This window comes from Rutidosis leptorrhynchoides, chromosome 10, assembly GCF_046630445.1.
Source record: "Rutidosis leptorrhynchoides isolate AG116_Rl617_1_P2 chromosome 10, CSIRO_AGI_Rlap_v1, whole genome shotgun sequence".
Taxonomy (NCBI): domain Eukaryota; kingdom Viridiplantae; phylum Streptophyta; class Magnoliopsida; order Asterales; family Asteraceae; genus Rutidosis; species Rutidosis leptorrhynchoides.
The window spans coordinates 114,807,012-114,834,961 of record NC_092342.1 but is presented as its reverse complement, the minus strand read 5'-3'; the positions used below and the strand labels follow the sequence as shown (position 1 = coordinate 114,834,961).

The 27,950-nt window shown below is 39.7% G+C and overlaps 1 protein-coding gene across 1 annotated transcript; it reads right to left on the bottom strand.

Annotated features, from left to right (window-relative positions):
• On the bottom strand, positions 1-26,569 carry LOC139870553 (DEAD-box ATP-dependent RNA helicase 9-like). The gene is made up of 3 exons (XM_071858337.1): positions 26,513-26,569; positions 7,857-8,018; positions 1-123 (listed from the first exon to the last, which is right to left on the bottom strand). Exons 1-3 carry the CDS (start codon positions 26,567-26,569, stop codon positions 97-99), a joined length of 246 nt encoding a protein of 81 aa, XP_071714438.1. The 3' UTR covers positions 1-96.
• Between the last annotated feature and the right edge of the window lie 1,381 nt (positions 26,570-27,950).

Genomic DNA, 27,950 nt, shown 5'->3' with positions numbered 1-27,950 from the left:
TGTGTGTGTGTGTCCTTCGAATGACCTTATGGGTAAAGGTAGCTGGAATGGATAATCGTGTCTCATGAATATTTGACATTCAGCATATTTACTTCATTATGAAAGAGAAACTTGAACACGTGCCTAAAAACACAAGAGCATAACTAAACAAATAAACCCTTGATAACCAATTAAAACCTTGACGGCTGTTAACACATATTTCCTTATGAAGTAAGGCTTAGTGTGTCAACAAGATACTAGAAGTAATCTAGCTTTAGGAGGGCGGAGTGTTGCCGATTGATTTTTACCCTCGGGAAATAATCACTGCAGACCCGGTTCACAAGTGTAGAAACTTGTGGGGTGGCTTAATCAATCTGTCGTCCGTAGAGCGTAAGAGTGCTAGCCGGATGACTTCTAGTGAGAGAAAGTAGAGAGAGAAAGAGAAGTGAAGTCTTAGCTCTCAAAGTTGTCAGAATATCTGAACTCTGTAAAATGACGACCCAAGGGGTCTATTTATAGTGTCAGATCCACCAGATTGCTTGGGGACACATGTCAGATGATGATACGTTCTGTTACTTGTGATCCAAAATTTACGCTGAAGGTGGCGTTCTCCGACCAGGGCTTACGCGCTAGGCGGCCTTCAGGGCTTACGCATGACGGAGCAGCCTATACAGCGGAGAACGCTGGACGGATAACTCCACAAAACTGTTGTTTCCAGCCTTCCTGATGCTACTTTTATGCAACCATTATGCCTTTTATGTGTGTATACGATAGGATACACCATTAAGTCCCCCCAGTTTAATGACTTAAGCATTTGAAGAATGATTAAGTCGTTAAACTTTTGAAAATGCATGCCAAACCAGCTTGTTCATTGCCCACTTGCATCGGGGAAAACATTTTAGGCATTAAATGCAGACGAATTTTACTGACGCTGTTATGATTAATTTTTTACAGCTGAGATCATCCACGCGCCTCCAGCTGTAAAAAGTGTTATTTCATACCCTTCGTTTAAAGTTACCCATACACGTGTCTCAATCATGGCCATAAAAATTGCACCGATGAACCCCTATAAAAACCGTCATAACCCTGTTACCATCACTTTTTTACTTTTGCCAAGATCTAAAAAGCATATTTCTTCCCCAAATCTTCATCGCCTTCTTCAATCTTCACCTTTTTAAGGTTTACCGTCTTCCAAGGTCAGTACACTTCATCTTACTGCTATTTTCTTCTTGTTGATATCTTTTACTGTATTATCATGGCTTCTACACGGAGTACTGGCCAAGAGCACGCTAAGCCTTCTTCGTCAAATACCGCTGATATTCCAGAAGTTAGCACGATGGCTTCATCATTGACAAGTGAATATTTAGATGGCTTAAAGATTGCCTTCCGCCATCTCAATCAATACAACCCTTTTCTTCCCACCAATAGACAAACTGCTGACAAACCTCCTGAGGGGAAAATTACTTTATACGCCTTACAAATTACCTACGGCAACCTCCGTGTTTCCCTTACTAACTTTCTTCTTCGTCTTCTTAGATATTATAAGGCCTGTCTTAGTCAAATGCATCCCCACAACCTTCAAAAAATCATCCTTTTTGAAATGTACTGCAATGCTATTAATATAAAGCCTCGCATTAAAGTTTTTATCTCTTTGTTTAGAATTCGCACAATTAGTGATTGTTGGCTTACTATTGATAGTAAGAAAAATAACCATTTTGTTGGTCCGAATAGAGTTTCAAATTTGAAGGACTGGAAAAGTCCATTTTTCTTTGTTGATGAGACCGTTATTCCGGAAGAGTACTCAGTTGTCCGGGAATGGGGTGCTATTGATGCTGGTATAGGAAAGGGCGTTAAGATTTCTCCCTCAGAGCAGCGGATAGTAAATAGCTTGAAAGAGCTCCGTCTTCCGCCCAGATCATACGAAAGGTATGAGGGAATTCTTGTGCTGTGCAAAGTGAGTCAAGAATGGCCAAGCAATTCTGTGCCAGTACTTCGTGAGAAAAACCAGGGTAGGATGTGATATGATCATCCTATTATATATATAGATTTGTGTCTATTGTTTGTCATGTTTACTTATATTGCTGTTTATGTGTAATTTTTGCAGCCAACTCCATGATGCAGGTTCGCTCTGCTCTTTTATCCGCTGATCTTGATGATGATGTAGAGGTCACTGCTCGTGACAAAACTGCTGAAGAGCTAGAGGCAGAGAGAGTTGCAGCTGAAACTAAAGCTACTGTTGATGCTGCTGCTGCTGCTGAAAAGGGGAAAGAAATTGCTGTGAGCAGCTCAATCAGTGAATCCGAGTCTGAACATACAGACACTGAGCGGACAGCGGATGATACCACTACCGCCGATCAACAAACATCGGGGTCAGTTGACATCACGGGTGAAACTAACCCCACTCCTCCTCCAACCTAAAAGACAAGAAAGAAGAGCATAGGCTCTAAAAGGGCAAAGAGTACAGAGGAGGGCAAAAAGCAGAAACGAAGGAGAAGCATGTCCATTCTGTGCTTTCTTGAAAATTCACATGTTTTTGCTTACAACCGTTATGTTTGTTCATAATGCTAATTTGTTCTTGTTAGTGATTTTAGCAGAGTCGGATGATAGCCAAGGGAAGGCCGCAGAGGGCGGTGAACGGAGGTCGGAGGAGATTCTTGAAAGTGAAGGAGAGAAGGGCCTGAAAACGCCTGACCCAAACTTTACTACATTCGATGAATCTGAATTTCATGAAGATAGGCTGGAAGGCAACTCTGCTTATCATTCTCCTCCTCCTAATATCACTAACCCAGCTATCACATCCTCCAATGTGCAAGAGCCAACTCTTCCTGCTCATGTGAAGGCATTGCAGGCCATCATTGCAAACCCTGCCACTAAGGATAAAGAATTTGCAACTCTTCTTCAGGTATGAATGATAAGACCTTCTGCATGTATACGTTTGTAACTTATTGATGTGAGTTGCCTGAAATTACTCATAAAATTTTTTCTTGTACAGGGTTGTGTTATCCCTGAGCTGAAACCCCAATTCACCGCTCTCCGTTCTGATCATCTCAGGGAATCAACTATGGCAGCTCATGTACTGCTAACCAATCATCTGGACTCTATGCTGCAACTGCAGAAGCATCAAGAGTCTATTCTTGCTATAGCCCGTAAAGACATAGCTGAAGGTGCAAATGCTCGTAAAAGAGCTGCTGATGCTGAGCGTGCCTTAAGTAATGCGCAGAAAATAATAAAGGCTAAAGAAGTTGAGCTAAAAAGTTCTCAAGGTGTTGTTGTTGTTCTGCAAGGGGAAAGGGATGCTGAGAAGAAAAAACTTGAAGAGGAGCAGGTGAAAGTGGGTGAGCTGGAGAAGCAGCTGAATGCAGAGAGGGAAAAGTCTGCTGAGCTTCTCCGGAGGGCGGAGAAAGGTGAAGGTAATTTTGTTGAGCTTAAGAAGGGTATACCAGGTCTGATAGCTAAGGTGCTTGGATCCAGTCTTGTAGGGAATCCCTACAATGATTATGTTGATGCTGCCTGCACCCATGCTATTGCTGATGTGACCGGCAAGCTGTTTAAACGCCTTGCTCCCAACCAGACCCCTTCTGCTGCTATTACCAAACTTATGCCTCCTGGTACTCAGGAAAAGGTTGATGAGACTAAAGACAAATTGATAAATTTGAAGATAAACGTTTATGATGAAGTATGCAGCAAAGAAGATTCATCTGCTTAAGATGTGCTTAGCGTGCAGTTTGATTGATTTTTGTAAAAATGTCAAAAAATGTTTTGTAATAAATTTTCTTCTGACCTTGACATTATATTCATACTGACTTTATTGTGATGACTACGTGTGTTTATATGCTTGTTGCAAATATTTTGATGCTTAATGCTTTAAAACCAATCGATTATGCACCTGAGCATAAAATTTCTATACACAATTGTGCAGTGTATAATTGAGCAAATCATTTTGAAAAGTGTATAAGGTAATTCATATGTAGACGCCTTGTAGTATTAAGTTTTGCTAAATGAATATGATGTCTGAATTCTATTACACGCTTTCCGTCATAAAATTAATGAGGAAGAATTATGAAGTGTTTTAGAAGAATGATTACAAATCAATAGACTCTCCGTCTTACGCCTTCCGTCATAAAGTATATGAGGAAGAATTGCTAATTATTTTGCCTTCATACATAAAATATAGAACTTCGTTCTGTGAAGTAAGTTTTTTATAATGTTTGTCATGACAAGTATCTGAGTTTTGTATCATGCCTCGGTGCGTTTTAGTAAAACTTAAACGTTTTCTAGCCGATCCCTTGTGCCTTTACTGGCCGGCACAAAAGCTTCCGCCATCGGAGGTATTTTAAAAATACACTTCTTCCGTGGGCAGGTTATAAATGTAATGTTTTACATTTGTCACGGGCAGCACTTTGTTTAAGAAAAATATAAAATTTATTGTTCGGTACTGTGCAGTACATAAACGATTGATGACGAATTTAGGTGGATCAAGCCTAATTAGTACGCCATGAATGTTTAATGTATGCAATTGCTAACATATGCACTGTAAAATAACCACAATGGTTCACAGTAAATTGATAAACGTTGCTCTTCATATAATGCGAAAATATGTTCTTCAAATGCCAAACATGCGTATTTTGGCATGAATACAATGATTGTAAAAGACAATGTCTTCATAAAAATGCTAAAAAACTGCTCTGATAATAAACTTTTGTTCTTGATAACATGCTGAGATTTGCTTCTTCACACGCCGAGCGCCCAGCGCTATCCGGCCTACACACTTGATTATGGAATGAAAAACTCCTGAACTTCATTATCACTAAACAACCGATCATGCTTTCTCAAGTTTACGTTGCCTTTTGGTAAGTTCACAAATGTGGATCTCTCCCTAACCGGTGCCACATACTGTGAATGTATGGTGGCTACTCCGTTAGGAGTTGGGAACCTGATCTCTGCATGAGCTGTCGATGTTATCGCTCCGAATTTAGCCAACGCTGCCCTTCCAAAAAGGACATTAAATCGAGAATTTCCACCTATGATTATGAAATCGATTGTTTCTGTTCTCAACAATGGGAATGTGCCCATAACAACTTCCAAACGAATCTTCCCCATGGCATTTACCGGTGCTCCCGTTAATCCAGAAACTTTCAACCTCGTTTGCCTAGCTCTGCTCTGCACATGCCTTGGAAAAGTTTTCAAGCAATGCCAGTAAATGATGTCAGCTTCACTTCCCGTATCTGTGTAGATACAGTTAACAAACTTATTTGCTATCTCTGCTGAAATGATCACTGGTTGGACGGACAACGTCCAATTCTGAATTGGCTGAAAGATAATTGGAGCATATCTCCAGCTGTCCAAATTGCTGTTTGATGATTCACCTTCTTCATAATGACTGTCGTTGATCCAAACCATCCTGATTACAACTTCTGGAGTTGTCTCGCCCTCTGTGTTCTGGTCTCCGTACTGCGGTTGGTTCCGATTATCTCTTCCACCATGCTGCTCTCTTCTATTCTCTCCACGGCGTCCTCTGTTACCATCATTCCTTTGCCACGCAAATTTCCTGCGAGGATCATTCCTCCTGTACTGTTTGCCAGGCAACAAATGATTCAGTTCTCCTGCCTTGATTTTCGCTATGATTTCTCTCATCAAAGATTTACAATTGTCCGTATCATGGCCCCAAGCCTCATGGAAATCGCACCACAACTCACTCTTTGGACCCTCCCTTTCTTCCATAGGTGCTGGAGCATTGAAAGTGGTCCGAATTGGTTCAGTGAAGAGAATCTCTTTCGGAGTTTTGGTAAGCGCCATTATTAACGGGTACCTTTCTATTGGCCTTCTGTTGTGGTGGAAATCATTAGGGTGATTGTTTCCTCTCCATCCTCCATTTGAATTGTCATTCCTTCTCTGATTTCTGTCAAAATACCGTCCTCCGTTGTGCGGCTTGCTACTACTGCCAGTATCAAACTTGTTCAACCCACGCTCACCAACTCGAACATGCCTTTGTGCAACCTCCAACGCCTGATGTAATGTTTTTGGAAAGTCATACCGTAATGCATGAACAAGTGCACTAAACCGTCGCTGGTCCAAACAGAAGATGAAACCAGATACAAGCTGTGATTCTGGACAATCAGGGATCTTCTGTGCTTCAAGTGTATAACGCTTCATAAAATTGCTCAAAGATTCGTTATGATGCATTGTGATCTCGTGTGCGTCAAGATGTGTCAGAGTACAGCTCCGGAGATTTTGGTATTGCATCACAAATTTTGCTCTCAAGTCAAGAAAACTAGTAATACTCCTTGGCGGCAAACTAGCAAACCATTCGCGTGCCATTTTCTGCAGTACCATAGGAAACATATGGCACGCAGTTTCATCCTCCCAATGCTGCAACCTCATAACACCTTCAAACATAGTCAGAAAATCTTCCGGATCCGTTGTGCCATCATAAACTCCAATTGTTGGTATAGCAAGATTTCTGGGCAATGGATAATTAGCAATTCGATCAATGAAACACTGTGTAGATTCTGCCATGGCTGGTGGCTTGGTGGCTTGCTCTCCAGTAATGAGGGCAAAGAAATTGTCCACGGCCACAACACGGACGGCGGGCTGCGCTAAGCGTTGCTTATACTTTGCCGGAGCTGTCTGCTTAAGAATGTCATTTAATAGCAACACTGCCTGCTTCTCTGACATGAACTCATCTTTGTCAATTTCATCATCAGAGTCATTATTATCATAGCTCAGGTCGCTATCATCCCCAGAATCATCAATAAGACTGCCCAGCTTGTCGAGTAGCCTGGATAACTTGTATTTTGATATAGATTGCCTTTTCATTATTTGCTTGTCTTTGCCATCCGCCATCTGCCGAAGAGGTATAAATGATGGACATCGCCGTGGTTGCATCAATGGTCGTCGCTCTAGATTAGTAACAAAATTTGAAAGTCTTTCTGCACTTCTGGCTGTTGTTTCTTTGATTACTGGCCTTTTCTCCGAATTAGTTGCCAAATGTTTAAGCCTTTCTGCAGTTTCAGCAACTGTTTCTTCAATCGTACCATCTAGTGGCTGAACGGGTACATCTTCAACAGTTATCATGTCGTCAGTTGATGGATTGTTGACTGTTTCAAGTACAAATGGAGCTTCAGTTGTTTTTGTTCCTTTTCCGTTTCGTGTGTTCTTTGCATTAGTGGATGGCGCCATTGTTAACACCTATTTCCTTATGAAGTAAGGCTTAGTGTGTCAACAAGATACTAGAAGTAATCTAGCTTTAGGAGGGCGGAGTGTTGCCGATTGATTTTTACCCTCGGAAAATAATCCCTGCAGACCCGGTTCACAAGTGTAGAAACTTGTGGGGTGGCTTAATCAATCTGTCATCCGTAGAGCGTAAGAGTGCTAGCCGGATGACTTCTAGTGAGAGAAAGTAGAGAGAGAAAGAGAAGTGAAGTCTCAGCTCTCAAAGTTGTCAGAATATCTGAACTCTGTAAAATGACGACCCAATGGGTCTATTTATAGTGTCAGATCCACCAGATTGCTTGGGGACACGTGTCAGATGATGATACGTTCTGTTACTTGTGATCCGAAATTTACGCTGAAGGTGGCGTTCTCCGGCCAGGGCTTACGCGCTAGGCGGCCTTCAAGGCTTACGCATGACGGAGCAGCCACGGATAACTCCACAAAACTGTTGTTTCCAGCCTTCCTGATGCTACTTTTATGCAACCATTATGCCTTTTATGTGTATATACGATAGGATACACCATTAACGGCATAAAACACAAAGTAAATGCAATAATAAAGAAAGGAACTTAATCGCAATTAACAAAGATTATATATATACTTTCTGCAAAATGAACTAACTGCATACTATACAAGCAAGCTATAAATCTGTTTAGAAATATCACCTCTGAAAATTTACATCCCACTTCCCTCTCGTATCCTTTCATATCTCTATACTGTTGTGAAGAATACATCAGTTTTGCTCTTCCTTTCTTGCCAGCATGACCAGTACGACCAGATCGATGAACAAATATTTCTGAAGAGTTAGGTAGTTCATAATGAATCACCTGACCATTAAAAGAAAAAGTTCAAATTAGAAAAAATTAACCCATGTTAAAAGGAATGTTATCTGATGTGATTATTTTTAGCCAAGCAAAACTGAAAATAAAATTGAATACTAACCAGTTATTTGACCCATGTTAATATAAGTAGAAAAAAGTTCATCAGATTAACATTGGGAACATCAAGACCACGAGCAGCAACATCAGTGGCTACTAAAACTTTAAACCGGCCATCTCTAAAACTCGAAAGAGTTCCTTCCCTTTGAAACTTTAAACCGCCCCGATGGCCTCGTAGGCTTGGTTTAGAGCATTTTACTCAATTGCCTTATGTATTTACTTTAGTTCAATGAATTAAGCACTAAGCATAAGAATTAGTCTCTCTGATCAAAGCATGATGTGTATTGGCTACTGTTGAGGAATATTATCGTCTAGAATCCATATTTTAATGTTATGATACTTCGCATTAATGGTTAAATGTAGTTTGGCTGAAAAACTTCGAATTTTTTTATCTTTCTTTCCTAGATTTACGCAGCTCTGACTATATAGATTATACATGGGGATGCAAAAGACAACCCAACATAAAATAAGGAAGCATTTGTCGAATCTGTGTGTACGTTGGTCAATATTCGTATTGATATAGAGATGTTTTCGTCATCCATATCTATGATGGACGATAATTACAATGCTAAATTTAAATACTTTGACTTTTTAGCAGTGAAAAAGTGATAACGAAATCATGTTTTGAAATTCTTTGTCATACTACAGATAATGCACTATAAGTACTTGTAACATCAAATATACCCTTAATTTCTTAGAGAGAGTAACTTATAAAGTTATAGTGAATAATTACCTGCTACCAACACCTCAACATCTCATAGGCAAACATTCTTTTCACTGCCAGTGTGACTTTGGTACTATCATTTGCAAGCCTAAGTTGTATATCCACACCAAGAATAATCATATACTATATATTGTGCTTCTAATAACCTCATTGACCACTGATCTTACTTAGTGGATTGTCAAAAGATATAAATCTTTTATCTTTTATGTAACACCAACCTAACCCACCCAACTCACCTCCTTCAGTTGAAACATCAATGATACGTTTGCAAGCCACCCAACTGTCTATTTTATCAGCCTTTTTCTGTAACACACGTAGTAAAGTGCAAAATGTGTGAGAGAGAAAACCTAGAGAGAGAAAATCAAAAGAAAGAGAGTGAGAGGGTAAGGAATGGCACATCAAAGGTAGGCACGGAAAGGGTTCGAGGGCGGTTCAACGGCAACTATGAGAGCTACAGCAGCAGGTGGTTAAACCGAAACCGATTAACATCGTTTATGTTTCACAACTTTCCCGATGATTCAAAAGTAGTCGATTTCTGGAAGATGTTCAAGCAACATGGGTCAGTGCGGGATGTTTTTGTTCCTAAAAAGAGACTTGCAAATGGACAGAAATTTGCCTTTGTCCATTTCGCTGATGTGAGTGACAGCTCCAAACTGCTTTCTTCGCTAGAATCCGTCACTTTTGGAGCCGGAGAAGATGCAAGAATCAAGATTTTCAAGGCTACGGAGTGGGCTCCTAGACAAAATCAGTCTATTCCTCAGGCTAATCGCTCTACTTCAGGGGTTAACAAAGGTTTTAACAACAATGGGTTTCAAGATGGGCGTCAATTCAATGAAGTTTTGGGTAATAAGTATTTTGATCTTCGGGACTCACTAAATGAGAAACGCAGGATGAACTCAGGTCAGGAGGGTAATGATTCCAGTCCAGACAGATTGAAGAAAACTAAAATTATTCAGGTGAGGGACGAAGCCTGTGAAAATAACAATGACCTTCTTACTAAGGCAATAGTTGCGGAGGCCAAGAGTATCTCTATCCTGGAAAACCTAGAGTCCATTCTTGGTGCAGAAGGGTTCTCTGAGGTGGAAATTAAAAAGCTTGGAGGGTTGAGTGTTTTGTTAGTTTTCTCGACTATGGAAGCTGCTAACAATTCACTACAAAAAAATAATCCATTGAACAAGCGGATTCATAAGACCAACAAGTGGGAGTTTTCAGCTTGGCCAGAGAGTCGAATGGTGTGGCTATCTATCAGTGGTATCCCTCCTCCATGTTGGTCTGAAGAAACCTTTTCTTCCATAGCTGAATGGTACGGTGTTATCTACATGCTAGAAAATTGTTCGATTAAGGGGAACCAGAGCTTACTGAAGGGGAGAGTGTTCTGTTAGAAATAGGTTATGTATATTATTTGTGGAAGAGAGGATTGATGATTTAGAAGTTTGATTGATCTTGAAGGCTTTGTTTATTACTTGATTTGCTTATTGAATTGCTTTGTTGCTTGATTACAAATGAGGGGTGAAGCCCTCTATTTATACTACTCAATGGAGTAGTCTAGATCACTCCATCATCTACTACTATCTAGATATTTCCTAGTATTTCTAGACCTAGATATTTTACAAGATTATTCTACACACATTCTACACACTTTCACTACTACATATTACAAGAAGTTTCTACATAATGGGCTACAATCTTGATTCAAAATATTTGTATACTTGCAAGCCCAAATCCAAAACAAATAGCCCACAATCAAGTTTAGTTTCCAACAGCCCCCCTTAAACTTGATTTCGTTACTCCGAGCATATTCCGTAATCTCTGAAACGTCTCGTGTTTTAGAGGCTTTGTGAAAATATCAGCAACTTGGTCAAGTGACTTCGCGTACTTTATCTGCACCTCTTTATTTGTAACACACTCCCTGATGTAATGGTATTTCGTATCGATGTGCTTGCTTCGATCATGGAAGACTGGATTCTTTGCTAGAGCAATCGCAGACTTGTTATCCACATATATCTCTGTAGCTTCCTTTTGAAAAAACTTAAGCTCATTTAGTAACTTCCTGAGCCATATTGCATGACAGGTGCACGATATTGCTGCTACAAACTCGGCTTCACACGTTGACAGAGTCACAATGGGTTGCTTCTTCGAGCTCCATGTGAACGCCGTATCTCCCATATAGAACACGAAACCACTCATACTCTTACGATCATCTATGTCTCCAGCCCAATCACTATCACTGTATCCAACTAGCTTGAAGTGCTCAGAAGGCGAATAAAACAGGCCATAGTCAATCGCACCTTTGATGTAGCGAAGTATCCTCTTGGCCGCCTTCAAGTGATTTATTGTAGGTGCTTCCATGTATCGACTTACTAGTCCAACTCCGTAGAGAATATCTGGCCTCGTGCAGGTTAGGTACCTCAGACTTCCAACCAAACTCTTGTATTGTGTTGGGTCCACCAAGTATCCTTCATCATCTTTTGACAATTTGAGATTGCAATCCACCGGTGTGTTCATTGTCTTGCATTCATTCATCTTAAACTTCTTGAGCACCTCACTCGCATAACCTTCTTGGGATATGAATATTCCTTCTTTCTTTTGTTTTACCTCGATCCCAAGATAGTAAGCCATAAGTCCAATGTCGGTCATCTCGAACTCCCGAACCATTGCTTTCTTGAACTCCTCAAACATTTTGGGATTACTGCCAGTGAATATCAAGTCATCCACATATAGGCACACGATCATAACATCTCCTTCCTTGCTTACTTTGGTATAGAGAGCATGCTCATGTGGGCATTTTGTAAAGCCATTCTGTTGGAAATACTTGTCTATCCTGCTATTCCATGCTCGAGGCGCTTGCTTCAACCCATATAAGGCCCTTTTCAATTTCAGCACCTTATTCTCTTGGCCTTTCACGATGTATCCCAAAGGTTGTTCTATATAGACTTCTTCTTCAAAGTGGCCATTAAGGAACGCGGATTTAACATCCATTTGATAAATCTTCCAATTATGTTGAGCCGCAAGTGAGATTATCAATCTTATAGTTTCTAGACGAGCGACGGGAGCAAATACCTCGTCATAGTCTATGCCGGCTCGTTGACTATATCCCTTTGCCACCAACCTTGCCTTATATCTTTCAACTTCACCTTTGGAATTCTTCTTGGCCTTGTACACCCGCTTTACACCAATAGCCTTATGCCCTTTTGGAAGTGTAGCAAGATCCCACGTATCATTCTTCTCGATTGCTTGAATCTCCTCGTCCATGGAACGTTTCCACTTTTGGCTTTTTGCTGCATCTTCGTAACTTATTGGCTCACAATCGGCAAGAAGGCTGAACAATGTTAGATCCTCCATAGGTTGAGTTACCTCGTACAACTCCTCAATGCTCCTTGTGTGATGTTGTAGCCTACTTGATTCTCCTCCTGATGTTGGTGTCACTTCATTAGGTGTAGTGGTTGGAGTACGTGGAGAGTGCGGAGATGGTGTACTAGAAGGTTCTTGAACTTCTAGATATTCTTCGTTCCTTGCAGTACTCTCGAATGGATAAGGGAGAAAGTCGTAGTTCTCCTCTTCGGGAACATTCCAATCCCATGTTGCTTCTTCATCGAACACCACATCTCGACTTGAGATTACTTTACCGGTCTTGGGATTGTATAACTTGTAACCCTTCAAACTTGAGTCATAGCCCACGAATATGAGTTTCTCTCTTTTATCATCGAGCTTCGTCCTCTTCTGATCTGGCACATGAGCATATGCCACACTTTCGAACACTCGAAGGTGTGAGATGCCGGGCTTCCTTCCACTCCAAGCTTCAATGGGCGTTTTGTTCTTGACACTTCTAGTGGGCGAGCTATTTGATAGATAGATCGCACAGTCCACTGCCTCAGCCCAAAACTCCTTAGGCATCCTTTTGCTCTTTAACATACTCCGGGCCATATCAAGAATGGTCCTATTTTTTTTTTCCGCAACACCATTTTGTTGAGGTGAATACGGAAGAGTTAGAGGACGTCGTAACCCGTTGTTGTCGCAAAATTTCTTGAATTCCTTGGATGTGAACTCTCCTCCACGATCGGATCTCAACGCCTTTATGGTGAGACCACTTTGATTCTCCACAAATGCTTTAAACTTCTTGAACATTCCAAAAGCTTCCGACTTCTCTTTTAGAAAATAGACCCATGTCTTTCGACTAAAATCATCAATAAATAGAATAAAATATCTATTTTTACCAAAAGATGGTGGGCTGATGGGTCCACACACATCCGTGTGAATAAGTTCTAGAGGTTTCTTCGCTCTACTAGAAGCTTCTGTTGGAAAACTGTTTCGGAAGTGCTTTCCTAGAAGGCATCCCTCACATATTTGATCCGGATAATTAATTGGAGGCAAACCCTTCACCATTCCTTTACTTGATAATAATTTTAACCCTCCAAAATTTAAGTGCCCGTATCTCATGTGCCAAAGCCAAGAATTATCTTTGAAACATGCTTTTAAACATCTTGGAATGTCATGTTGAATATTTAGCATGAACATCCTATTCGTTGACATTGGCACCTTAGCAATCAAACCTCCTTTTTGGTCTCTTAAAGAAAGAGTACGATTTGTCATGTGAATATCATAGCCTTTCTCTAAGAGTTGTCCAATACTCAGTATATTCGTCTTCATATTAGGCACATAATACACGTTAGAGATAAATTGATGCCTTCCATTTTTTAAGCGGATGAGAATCTTACCTTTGCCTTTAACCGGGACTTTAGAGGAATCTCCGAAGGTGATATTTCCACTAATTACCTCGTCTAACTCCACAAACATGTTTTTGTCACCGCACATATGGTTGCTTGCACCCGTGTCGAGATACCACAAATTTGATTCTCCGTTATCTTCACCTTTGCATGCTAGTAACAAAGTGTTTTTCACGGCTTCGGTATCTTCTTGCACTAAATTTGCTCTTTCTTGCACGTAATTGTTTGACTTCTCGCATTCCGAAGCATAGTGGCCAAATTTATGACAATTATAGCATTTGGTTTGAGAATTGTCATACCTTGGCCTTCTACTTGTGTAGCCTCTCCCGCGACCTCTTGTCGGGTGAAAATTTTGACTTCTTTCTTCATTTCTGTAAGAACTATAGCCTCCACGTTTGATATATCCTTGTCCTCGTCCTCTGCCACGTACTTGACCACGACCTCGTTGACTCGTTTGATGAGTCTTTTCACTGCTCTCTTCCTTAAAAGACAGTTTTGCTTGTAAAGCTTGCTCCAATGGCTCCTTATTATTCTTATTGAACCTCTCTTCATGGGCTTGTAGTGAACCCATGAGTTCATCGATAGTCATTGATTCTAGATCTTTAGATTCTTCGATGGCTACGACTATATAGTCGAATTTTGAATCTAATGATCTAAGAATCTTCTCAATGACTCTTACATCACTTAGAGTTTCACCATTCCTCTTTAATTGATTGACAATCGCCAAGACTCTTGTAAAGTAATCGGAAATTGATTCTGAGTCTTTCTTATTTAAGGATTCGAACTCACCTCGTAGTGTTTGTAGTCGAACCTTTTTCACCTTTTCAATTCCCTTGTGAGAATTCTCCAAGATCTCCCATGCTTTCTTGGCGGTGGTTGCACTTGCAATTTTCTCAAAAGCTCCATCATCTACACTTTTTTGGATGATGGAAAGAGCCTTTTGATCGTTCGTCTTCATTAATTTTTTCTCCTTGCTGAGAGGACCTTTTTCTGCAGGTTCCTCATAGCCTTCCTCCATAATCTCCCATAAGTCTTGTCCACCTAGGAAGGTCTTCATTTGGATGCTCCATCGATCATAATTATCCTTTGTGAGGCGAGGAAATGTGATGACATTGTTGGCCATCATCTTGTCGAACCAAGCTCTTGATACCAATTTGTTAGAAATAGGTTATGTATATTATTTGTGGAAGAGAGGATTGATGATTTAGAAGTTTGATTGATCTTGAAGGCTTTGTTTATTACTTGATTTGCTTATTGAATTGCTTTGTTGCTTGATTACAAATGAGGGGTGAAGCCCTCTATTTATACTACTCAATGGAGTAGTCTAGATCACTCCATCATCTACTACTATCTAGATATTTCCTAGTATTTCTAGACCTAGATATTTTACAAGATTATTCTACACACATTCTACACACTTTCACTACTACATATTACAAGAAGTTTCTACATAATGGGCTACAATCTTGATTCAAAATATTTGTATACTTGCAAGCCCAAATCCAAAACAAATAGCCCACAATCAAGTTTAGTTTCCAACATGTTCGTGAAACTATATGATCCTGAGGTAGTCAAGGACTCGCTAAAACTAATATATCAATCCAAAAGCTATTTCATCACGGTTAATGAGGAAGCGAAAGAAGTCACGAAAGATCCTCAAGACTGTTGTCATTATTCCTGTTAGAGATGTGCTGGTGATAGGAATATGTACTATAATGATTCAGATTCCATAGATTCTGATGAGTACTCTAGCGGGGAGGAAGAGGAAGGATTATTAAAGGATGATGATGAGTTAAGTTCGTTTAATGAGATATTAAGCAGTGGAGATGATGACGAGGATAAGGACTCCATCGATTCCGGTGAGTCTAAGTTTTCTGATCAAGATGTCCAGGTGGAGGCAAACTTTCCGGTTAGTGCTCAGGCATACAGCATTGAAGATGATCAGTTTGGTAACATTGGAATATGTGCAGACAACAATGATGTGGAGGTGGTCAATGAAACGGCGTGCGAAACTTTAGGTGAAGAAACTATTTCCAAGGAAGTAATTAATGATTTGGGGAGCCCTAGAAGGGTGGCGTGCGAATTAAATAACCAATCCGATGAGATTCACTTCCAGCAATTCGAGGAGACTTCTTGTGTTCCAGTAAGTCATGTTAAACCCGTTATTAATTCAGAAGGTGGGCCATTTAATGAAAATAGGGTTGGGAATGGGCCAAGTGTGGTCGGGCCGACACCTGATTTAAATATTGGGCCTAGTCAAAAAAATGGGGAAGGTTTGGATAATAATAAGGATACAATTGGGCCTAGAAGATCTTCGCAAGATAATGGTTCTGAGGATTCTGTTGAAAATTCGAATAGTCCTATCAAAGGTAAAAAGGATCGTAAAAAGAAAAGTGAATTGAAGGTTAAACCACCTAAAGGAAAAGACAATACGAACGCATCCTATTCTGATCACGGTGGAAACCCCAAATCTGTTACCGATGCTAATAATTCACGCAAAACTTCGAGTCGGGGTACAAAAGAGGTCTCTTATTGCAGTGATTGTTACTTGATTGCGATGACTAATTGCCGGGCATCTTCACGGATAATGCGATTTAAAAATAGGTTCAAATGTGATTCAAATTGTGATCGAAGCAAAAAGTTCAATTGTAGAACGTGTGGTATGAGGGGGAATAGAAAAGGTAAATTAGAAAAAAGCAAGGTACCTCCTACGAAGAAGCCCGGAGAAGGGAAAGAGAGATCACTCAATAGTGAGGATGTGAGGAAATATGGCGAACAAATTGGGTTGAGGTGGTCTACCTCAACCTCTTTGTAAGTTTCATTACTCATTTCGTTTGTCTTGGTTCTTATGAAGGTTCTTTCTTTAAATGTTCGGGGTTTTGCTATTGACGGGAAATTCGGGTGGGTTCGTAGTATTTGCATAAAAGAATGTCCTTGTATAGCGGTTTTCCAAGAAACTAAATGCAAAGAGGTTTCGGATTCGTGGGTGTACTCTCTATGGGGGGATTCGAATTGTGGGTTTTGTCAAAAAAGTGCGGTAGGAAAGTCGGGTGGGTTATTATCTGTTTGGGATAAAGGTTCTTTCGAGGTTGATAGTCATACTTCTTGTGAATTCTTTTTGGCCATCAGAGAGAGATGGAGGACCACGGGTAAAGAGTCTATCATTGTTAACATCTATGGTCCCCATAATGACCGTAGTAAAATACTTATGTGGGAGTATTTAGATAAGCTTTTGGAGAGTGTTAATTCTAGGTGGCTATTATGCGGTGACTTCAATGAGGTTAGGTCTTCTTCAGATCGTATGAATTCACAGTTCTACCAATGTCGGGCCGATAGATTCAACAATTTCATTGATAGAAATAGTTTGATAGAAATCCCCCTTAATGGTAGAAGGCTCACGAGAATAAGCGATGACGGGATCAAATTTAGCAAACTTGATAGGTTCTTGATTTCGGAGGAATTCCTTGATCTTTGGAAGGATCTCTCGATCGATTCTTTAGATAGGGACCGCTCGGTGTTAGGATATTAGGACCCAAACAACGCTAGTAATTCTACAAGACTACTAGCCGAGTAGTGATTCTATCAAGATCAATCAAACCCACTTAATGAACGAAAGATAATAAATGCGTAAATGTAAGAACGACACAAGATATAACGTGGTTATATGCAATCGGTGTGATTGCTTTAGTCCACGGACCAACTAGAGAGTGTTTATTACTGAGAATCTGTATGTGGTATGTTACAATTGCATACAATGAGTTCTATATATAGGAGAAAACAAGAACACCATGACAACTAGCTAGGAATCTTCATCATGACAAGTAATCATCTTGTTTACCAACTAGCCATGCTTTCCACCTTGTAATGGCATGATCACAGCCCTAATTTTAGGTGTAAAGTGATTAACTTTGCACCTAAAGTGAAAGGAGGCCAAAGCATGCTCGGATGTAAAGGTTGCAACTTGCCAAATTGCTGCCAGACACCAGATGCGCCGCATCTGATGTGTGATGCGCCGCATCACTTGCTTTTCACGTTCCAGATTCATGTACCAGCACTCAATGCGCCGCATCGAGATGGTGATGCGCCGCATCTGACCCCTGATGCGCCATATCAGCTCAATGCTCCGCATCAATAACTCTCGGACTATTTTGCTCTATGAATGCGCCGCATCCATGTCAAGATGCGCCGCATTTGACTGCTTCACGCTTCCCGAAATCTGAAAATCCGTGCAAGTGTTGGAACAGTTTTTTTTTTCTCTCGTTTTGTATAAATGTCTCCATAATCTAACAAATCTCCCACTTGGAGACTTTGAACAAAAGTCCAATCATATCAATGAATTAACCAAGAACATTAAACCACCTTCGATTACCACCAAATACCATTTGGGACACGCACGCTCAACACATTCTTCGGATGAGTAGACTTTCGATAAAAGGTCTTCAATATTACTTGTTAAACTTGTAACACCATTCACATCTCTAGCTGGGGTCTTCTCTCATCAATTCATGAGAAGACCAATTGAGGTAATGCAAAACCTCAATTTCTCCATCGTAACCACCTTAGTAAACATATCGGCAGGATTCTTCTTACCAAGGATTTTCTCCAAGAATAAAGTGCGATCATTTATATGTTGTCGAATAAAATGATACCTTATCTTGATGTGTTTCGTTCGACTATGAAACACTGGATTCTTCCCAAGATGAACCACACTTTGATTATCACAATACAAGACGCAATACTCTTGTCTTTTACCCAACTCACCTAAGAAGTTCTTCAACCACACTAGCTCTTTAGAAGCTTCCGCAATAGCCATGTATTCGGCTTCGGTGGTTGACAAAGCAACACTCTTTTGCAATCGAGATAACCAACTAATCGCCGTCTTCCCCATTGTGAAAACATAACCCGTAGTGCTTTTCCCCGAATCATCACATCCACCCAAATTAGCATCCGCATAACCTCTAAGTATGAGATTGTTTTTGGAGAAACACAATCCCATATTAGAAGTACCTTTCAAATAACGAAGCAACCATTTGACCGCTTCCCAATGCTCTTTTCCTGGATTAGACATATAACGACTTACAACTCCCACTGCTTGAGCAATATCGGGTCTTGTACAAACCATGGCATACATAATACTACCCACGGTCGATGCATATGGAACCTTTTCCATATCCTTCTTGTCTCTTTCCGTCTTTGGTGATTGACTTTTCGATAACTTTAAGGTGCTTCCCAAAGGCATAGAACGGGCCTTTGAATCTTCCATGTTGAACCTCTCTACTACTTTCTCAATATATTTGGATTGAGACAAGTATAGAGTACCCTTCAAACGATCACGCACAATACTCATGCCAAGTATTTGCCTAGCACCGCCAAGATCTTTCATCTCGAATTCTCGGGAAAGTAATCCCTTCAACTTGTTAATTTCGGACATGTTTGAACCTGCAAGTAACATGTCATCAACATACAACAATAAGATTATGTAAGAAGACTTGAATTTCTTCAAGTAGCAACAGTGATCCGCTTCACATCTTAAGAAACCAATCTTCTTCATAAACTCGTCAAACTTCAAGTACCATTGCCGAGGTGCTTGCTTCAACCCATACAAACTTTTCTTTAGCTTACAAACCCACTTTTCTTTACCCTTTACCTCAAAGCCCTCGGATTGCCTCATGTAGATCTCTTCAACAAGATCACCATGTAAGAATGCAGTTTTTACATCTAGTTGCTCAAGATGTAAGTCTTCGGATGCAACCATAGAAAGTACTAAACGGATAGTAGTCATTTTAACTACCGGTGAAAATATCTCTTTGTAGTCAACCCCTTCCTTTTGTTGAAAGCCTTTGACTACCAAACGAGCCTTGTACCTTTTCTTGCCATCCATCTCATTCTTGATTCTATATACCCATTTGCTTTGCAATGCCCTTTTATCATGAGGTAACTTCACTAGTGACCAAGTCTTGTTCTTCTCAAGTGATCCCATCTCTTCTTTCATGGCAAGTTCCCATTGTATGGATTCTTTTGTTTTTCTTGCCTCAAAGTAACTTTTGGGTTCACCATTCTCGGTATAGAGCAAGTAGTTTGCTGATGGAGAATACCTAGGATTAGGTTTGGGCACTCTAGTCGAGCGTCTTGGTGTAGGAGTAACCGGAATGGTTAGACCGGTTTCATTTGTGTCCTCCTCATCACTAGAACTCGCACTATGTTCGAAATCATCACCGCTTTCCGAATCATCCCCATCATTAGCATTTTCCGACGCCTCACCGTTATTTGGCAATTCATTGTTCCCCGTACTCCCACTAGAACCTGCAAGATCATCAATAGAAACATCGTCAAAAGTAACTTGACTCGGTTTAGGACTCCCCGTTTCCGGTTTGCCATAGACCGAATCTTCATCAAAAGTAACATCTCGTGAACGAATTACTTTTCTAGCTTCGTTGTCCCAACAACGATAGCCCATTTCATCCAATCCGTAGCCTATGAAAATACACTTCTTTGACTTAGCTTCAAGCTTGTCTTTATCCGCATCTTTGGTCTTCACATATGCATTACACCCAAAGATCCTAAGGTGACCATAACTCACCTTCTTACTTTTCCATTCTTCCTCGGGAATTCGGAAACCCAACGGTGTTGAGGGTCCCCTATTTATCAAATAAGCCGCCGTGTTAACCGCATCCGCCCAAAACATTTTAGGCAAACCGGCATGTAGTCTCATACTCTTAGCCCTTTCATTTAACGTACGATTCATACGTTCGGCGACCCCATTGTGTTGCGGTGTCTCTGGTACTGTTTTCAACATTCTAATACCGAGCTTTGCACAATGGTCTTTAAACTCAAGACTACTATATACCCTCCATTATCCGACTTCAAGCTCTTGACTTTCAAGTTAGTTTCATTTTCTACCATAGCTTTCCACTTCACAAAAGTATTAAATACATCGGATTTAGCTTTAAGAAAATAAACCCATACCTTTCGAGTGGAGTCGTCAATGAAGGTGACATAATAGTGAGAACCTCCATGTGATTCTACATTGGTTGGACCAAACACATCCGTATGAACGAGCTCCAATTTCTCCAACTTAGGTGCATTCCCTGATTTCCCAAAGGTCACCTTCTTTTGCTTCCCATATACACATGGTTCGCAAAACCCAAGTTCTACCTTTTTCAAATCCGGAATTCTCCCACTCGAAACAAGCATCTTCATACCCTTCTCACTCATATGCCCGAGTCTTCGGTGCCATAGAGTTGATTCGGACTCAACATTAACCGTAGCAACCACCGTGTCTTCATCAAACACTTCAACCATATAAAGTGTTTCCCTTTTATGTCCACGAGCCACAATACTATTACCCTTAACCACCTTCCATTGGCGGTTTTCAAAAGTAACCGCGTTACCTTCATCATCTAATTGACCAACCGAAATAAGTTTCCTTTTCAATTTAGGAATGTACCTTACGTTCTTCAAAGTCTAATTAGAACCAAGAGTAGTCTTCAAAACAACATCTCCAATGCCCTCTATGTTGAGTTGCTTGTTGTCCGCCAATCTCACTTTGCCTTGGTATGAACGAAAATTCTTCATCATGCTTTTGACATGAGTAGCCTGAAACGAAGCTCCCGAATCCAAAATCCAAGACTCCATAGAATTTTCAACACTACACAAAAGTGCATCATCACTTTCCCCTTCGGCTAAGTTTACACCTTTCGCGGAACCATTTTTGCAATTCCTTTGAAAGTGCCCCTTTTGATTGCAACCCCAACAAGTAACTTCACTTCTATCCTTCGATGAATTCCTCTTCTTAGACTTCTTCCTACCCTTCTTCACACCGCGTTCAAATTTTCTACCACGGTTGTCGGTACTTAACAAAGAAAAGGATGTCGATTCTCCCGAGTTTCTTCTACGAGTATCTTCACCAAGAATCAAATCCCTTATAGCTTCAAACGCTAGCTTAGTAGTTCCCGTAGAGCTACTAACCGCGGTAACCGTACCCGACCAACTTTCCGGTAATGATGAAAGCAAGATAAGTGCTTTTAGTTCATCATCAAACTTAATCTCTACCGATTCAAGTCTTGAAACGATATTATTAAATTCATTGATATGATCCGTTGCACTCGTACCTTCCTTCATCTTAGTATTAAACAATTGACGCATGAGAAATACCTTATTTGCAGCTGTAGGTTTCTCATACATGTTAGAGAGTGCTTTCAATCAAGCAAACGTCGTCTTCTCATTCACAACATTGTATGCAACGTTCTTAGCAAGTGAAAGACGAATAGCACCCAAAGCTTGACGATCTAAAAGCGTCCAATCGGCATCGTCCATGCTTTCGGGCTTGGTCTCTAACAAGGGTTGGTGTAGCTTCTTTTGATACAAGTAATCTTCAATTTGCATCTTCCAAAAGCCAAAGTCTCTCCCATCGAATCGGTCGATTCTAAACTTCCCATCTTCCGCCATCGTTCCCTTAACGAAACCTTGTGCTCTAGATACCAGTTGTTAGGATATTAGGACCCAAACAACGCTAGTAATTCTACAAGACTACTAGCCGAGTAGTGATTCTATCAAGATCACTCAAACCTACTTAATGAACGAAAGATAATAAATGCGTAAATGTAAGAACGACACAAGATATAACGTGGTTATATGCAATCGGTGTGATTGCTTTAGTCCACGGACCAACTAGAGAGTGTTTATTACTGAGAATCTGTATGTGGTATGTTACAATTGCATACAATGAGTTCTATATATAGGAGAAAACAAGAACACCATGACAACTAGCTAGGAATCTTCATCATGACAAGTAATCATCTTGTTTACCAACTAGCCATGCTTTCCACCTTGTAATGGCATGATCACAGCCCTAATTTTAGGTGTAAAGTGATTAACTTTGCACCTAAAGTGAAAGGAGGCCAAAGCATGCTCGGATGTAAAGGTTGCAACTTGCCAAATTGCTGCCAGACACCAGATGCGCCGCATCTGATGTGTGATGCACCGCATCACTTGCTTTTCACGTTCCAGATTCATGTACCAGCACTCGATGCGCCGCATCGAGATGGTGATGCGCCGCATCTGACCCCTGATGCGCCATATCAGCTCAATGCTCCGCATCAATAACTCTCGGACTATTTTGCTCTATGAATGCGCCGCATCCATGTCAAGATGCGCCGCATTTGACTGCTTCACGCTTCCCGAAATCTGCAAAATCCGTGCAAGTGTTGGAACAGTTTTTTTTTCTCTCGTTTTGTATAAATGTCTCCATAATCTAACACTCGGATCATTGTCCTTTGATTCTTAGGGATAAGGTGCATGACTACGGGCCAAAACCATTCAAGGTCTTTGACGAATGGTTCAATTGTGAATAGGTGGATATGATTATTAGAGAGGCTTGGGTTCAACCTATTAAAGGATATAGGAAGGATTGCGTGTTTAGGGATAGGTTAAAGAATGTTAAGATGGCCCTCAAATCTTGGAGTCAAAATAAATTCGGTTCTCTTGATTCGGAATTAAATGAACTCAAGAAAGAAGCCATGGAGTGGGAATTGAAAGCGGAATCTAATACTCTTAGTGATTCGGATCGGGCAACATGGCTTGATTGTAGAAGACGTTGGGGGGAAAAAGAAAAAGTGAAAGCTAGTATGTTGAAACAAAAGTCAAAAGTCAAATGGATTCTTGATGGGGACGAAAACACTAAGTTCTTCCATGCTTCATTAAGAAGGAAATATAACAAGTGTAACTTCCGGGGTATAATGGTGGACGGGTTTTGGCATGAAGATCCAATTTTTGTTAAGGATACTATATTTTCTCACTTCAAAATGTTGTTTGAAAAAAAGTCAGTGGATAGGCCACGCATTTGGGGAGGATTTAATTCATTCAAATCAACAGTGGGAATTTCCTTTAATTACGGGCCAAGGGATCCACTTCACTCTAACGATGGGCCTGCCACTTCTCATGTTGGGCCGGATGTTGTTGATCCATCTATTACCCAGAATAGTATCCCTCAACAGAATATCCATTTCGAATCTATGTATAAGAGGATTTCAGAATGCGAAGCCAGGGAATTAGAAGATTCTTTTTCGGAGGAGGAAATATGGGTGGCGGTTAACGAGTGTGATAGCAACAAAGTCCCGGGGCCGGATGGTTTTAATATGAGATTTTTTTAAAAAATTTGGGCAATTATTCGTGAGGATCTAGTCGTGGCGGTTAAATGGTTTTGAGAAAAAGGTGAGATCTCATACGGATGCAACTCTTCCTTCATAACCCTCATTCCCAAAAAGGTGGATCCGGTAAGCTTAAATGACTATAGACCCATTAGTTTGATTGGTAGTTTATATAAAATCATTGCGAAATTATTATCGTTGAGGATTAGAAAGGTTATTCCGTATCTTGTGGGACATGAGCAAAGTGCGTTTATCAAAGGGAGAAATATAATAGACGGTGTTCTCATTGCTAACGAATCATATGAGTTTTTGAAAAGGAACCGCAAGAAAAGCATGTTGTTCAAAGTTGACTTCGAAAAGGCTTTTGATAGTCTAAGTTGGGAATTCCTTGACGATATGATGGGGTTTATGGGTTTTGGTGATAAATAGCGCGGGTGGATATCCTCTTGTTTGAAATCCGCATCTATCTCGGTTCTCGTTAATGGCTCGCCAACGAAAGAGTTTCGGCTTGGGAGAGGTGTAAGACAAGGTGACCCGCTCTCACCTTTCTTATTCATTATCACGGCGGAAGGTCTTAATTGGTTAACAAAATCGGCGGTTTCGAACGGTCTATATTGTGGGGTTAAAATCGGTATCAATTATGTTCCAATCTCGCATCTCCAATATGCGGATGACACATTTTTTTTTGGTGAGTGGAGTTTGAATAATGTTGAGAGTTTGATGAAGCTCTTGAAGTGTTTCGAGTTGTGCTCCGGGTTGAAGGTTAACTATAATAAAAGCAACATTTTTGGTGTCGGAGTTGATAAAAGTGAAGTCGAATCCATGGCTAATTTATTTGGGTGTAAAGTTGGTAGCTTCCCTTTCAGTTATTTTGGGTTGCCTATTGGTGCGAAAATGAACAAAGTAGAAAGTTGGAAACCGGTAATTGATAAGTTTGGGAAAAGACTTGCGGATTGGAAAGCGAGATCGATGTCGTTCGGTGGACGTGCTACCCTCGTTACTTCGGTTCTTAATAGTTTGCCTTTGTACTACTTTTCGCTCTTCCGTGCCCCGCCTTGTGTGCTTAGTAAACTTGAGAGTGTGAGAAGGAACTTTTTTTGGGGAGGGGCGGGTAACGAGTCAAAAATCTCGTGGGTAAATGTGATGATGTCATTCGCCCTTCCGCGGATGGCGGACTTAATTTTGGTTCTTTAAAATGTAAAAATTTAGCACTAATTGGCAAGTGGTGGTGGAGGTTCCATACCGAACCCACTTCCTTGTGGGTTAGTGTTATTAAAAGCATTTTTGGGGATTCAGGGTTATTGTTTTCGGGTGGGTCTTTTACACATTCTTACTCTAACTCTACTTGGAGTAAAATTGTCAAAACAAGTTTCGAGATTGATGGCTTCGGAGTTAATTTTTCCAAGTCGTTTTCTAAAGTTATCGGGAATGGGAGTTCAACAAGATTTTGGGAAGATGTTTGGCTTACCGAGAAACCCCTAAAAGATACTTTCAAGAGATTGGTGCGCTTAGAGTCAAACATTAATGCATTGGTTTCGGATCGAGTTATTTGGGATGGCAAAACGATTATTACAAACTGGGCATGGGTGCGTGATATAAGTGGGAGGACCTCGGGTGAATTGGACGATTTAAATAGGTTGATATCGGGTGCTAAATTGGTGCTCGATAAAGATGACTCTTGGTCGTGGAAGCTAAATGATTCGGGTACTTTTTCAACAAAGTCTTTAACAAAGCATATCATGAAGTCGTTCCCTTCAATAGCGGGTTCGGGCATTTCCACTATAAAGAACCTACTTGTCCCAAAGAAAGTGGGTGTCTTTGTATGGAGAGCGAGGCGGGGAAGATTGCCCATCTTGTCCGAACTAGACAAGCGGGGAATTGATCTTCACTCCGTTCTTTGCCCTTTATGCAATGACGAGGTGGAAACGGTGGATCACGCTTTGTTTTCATGCGTAAAGGCTCGAGAAATTTGGGAAAAAGTCTTCAAGTGGTGGGGTTTCGTCTATAATCAACAAGGTTTGGATGATCTCCCAAGTGGTTCTTCTAGGGTACAATGTTCGGAAGACGGCGTGAAGATATGGCAAGCAATGATTTGGGTTAGCGTGTATCAAATATGGAACAATCGTAATAATAAGGTCTTCAAAAATAAGAGTTGGTCTCCTCCGGTTGCACTATGCGATATTCAAGTGAAAAGTTTCGAATGGATTGGGAAGAGATGCAAGAAGCTCAAAGTCGAGTGGTTAGATTGGTTACATAACCCCAATGTCCTAGTTTCGTAATTCATTTTGCCTTTCGAGTACTTGATTCGGGATTTAATCTATTCTCCATTGTTGTACATATAGGATTCTATCTCGGTATCATTATGTGTAACATTGTATAGGTGACGTTGTACTTTGGGTTTATATTAATAAATTAAATTGCCGTTCAAAAAAAAAAAAAAAAACACAAGTAGTAAAGTACTATGCAACAAAGTTCACAAACCAAGACTGATCCATAAAAACCATCACAGTAACCCTTTGTTTTGTTGTGTTTCAGCCTTCATCGAATACAAATTATTTAGTGTGTGATGCCTTTGATTTTTACTACGGCAACAATAAAACTAAAAATCAACTAAATTAGTGTAGCGATAATTTTCACTTACTGTTTGGCAATAAAAACTCTATGGATCACAGAAATAGGTGAAGGATTGAGGAATGCTAACGACGTAAGATTAAAGTCTAAATTTGAACACCTTACCCAAAGGGCTTATACATAAGATGAAGAATTAACGATAAATAAAACCCTAACCTGGACAAGATTCCTGACAATCGTTGAAATAGATGTCAATTGATAGGGGACAAACATACACGTGAATGATGAGGATAATGGAATGTGGGTCTAGGAGGAACACAACATCACGTACACTTTTCTTATTCATACAACCACTTTTGCATTTAACAAACACATATTATAGAAATCGGTTATTTGTTGGGCCGATACCTATTTTTGGGTCGTGAACTTGTAATGAACTTTCAAATTGTTAAAAGGCTAACCTTGTAGCTGGGCCGTGATTCTATAATATTATTAGGCCATGATCCATATTGAGTCGTGAGCTACTATCTTTCCTTTTTTGGTTAGACTAAATACGATAATGGTAATTAAGAATAAATAAGGATGACAGTTTAAGTTTTAGGTGATGATAGTGATGATAATACGCAACAATATTATAATAGATAATGATAATGATGTTGATAAATTGAAACGAATTATGATGATGGTGTTACGTATGTTAATGATAACGGTGATATTATAACCGTAAGATGATATGAAATCATGACTATGAAGGTAAGAATATGAGGTTATGATGACGATAAAGATGATGAATACGATATTGATAAGGATATCGAGGGATATAGGTGATGATTAGATGATAAACAAAAAAGAAGAAAAATGGATACATGATCAAAGGAATTAAAATCCTTATTATAACGGATATATTCGGACAGAGGAATGGTTAGGGTTATTGTTGGTGTAACCGAGAGGTCTCGGGTTCAAGCCTGAGTTATGGCATTTTTTTTCTTTATATAAGAAGAAGAAGACATACATTTGTATTAGGATAAATAGCTTTGGTGTATCAATTAAATCAGAAATGAGGTGACAAAGGAATGGTTAAAGACGTTATCGGGTTAGCGGGACGTCGCGGGTTCAAACCCGGACTTGGGCATTTTTTTAAGGGCTACTTCGTTGATTTAGTTATTTACTTATTTATTTATGATTATGATTATCTTATTATTATTATCATTATCATTATCATTATCATTATTATTATTATCATTATCATTATCATTATAATTATAATTATTATTATTATTATTATTATTATTATTATTATTATTATTATTATTATTATTATTATTATTATTATTATTATTATTATTATATTATTCATATTATTATTATTATTATTATTATTGTTATTATTGATATTATCATTATAATCAAATACAACTTTTTAATTACCATTATTAATATTATTTTACCTAATAAATACTATGTATATAAAATTATATTTATAAGTAATATTACATAAGTATGTATTAATCATATTAACAATTTTTATATGAATATTCATATATAACAAATTAGGTATTTTTAATATAGTACTAACCAAATATATATTAATATAACTATATAAATATTAACCATTTTAAATATATACACAAACTAAATATATAAAATATATTAA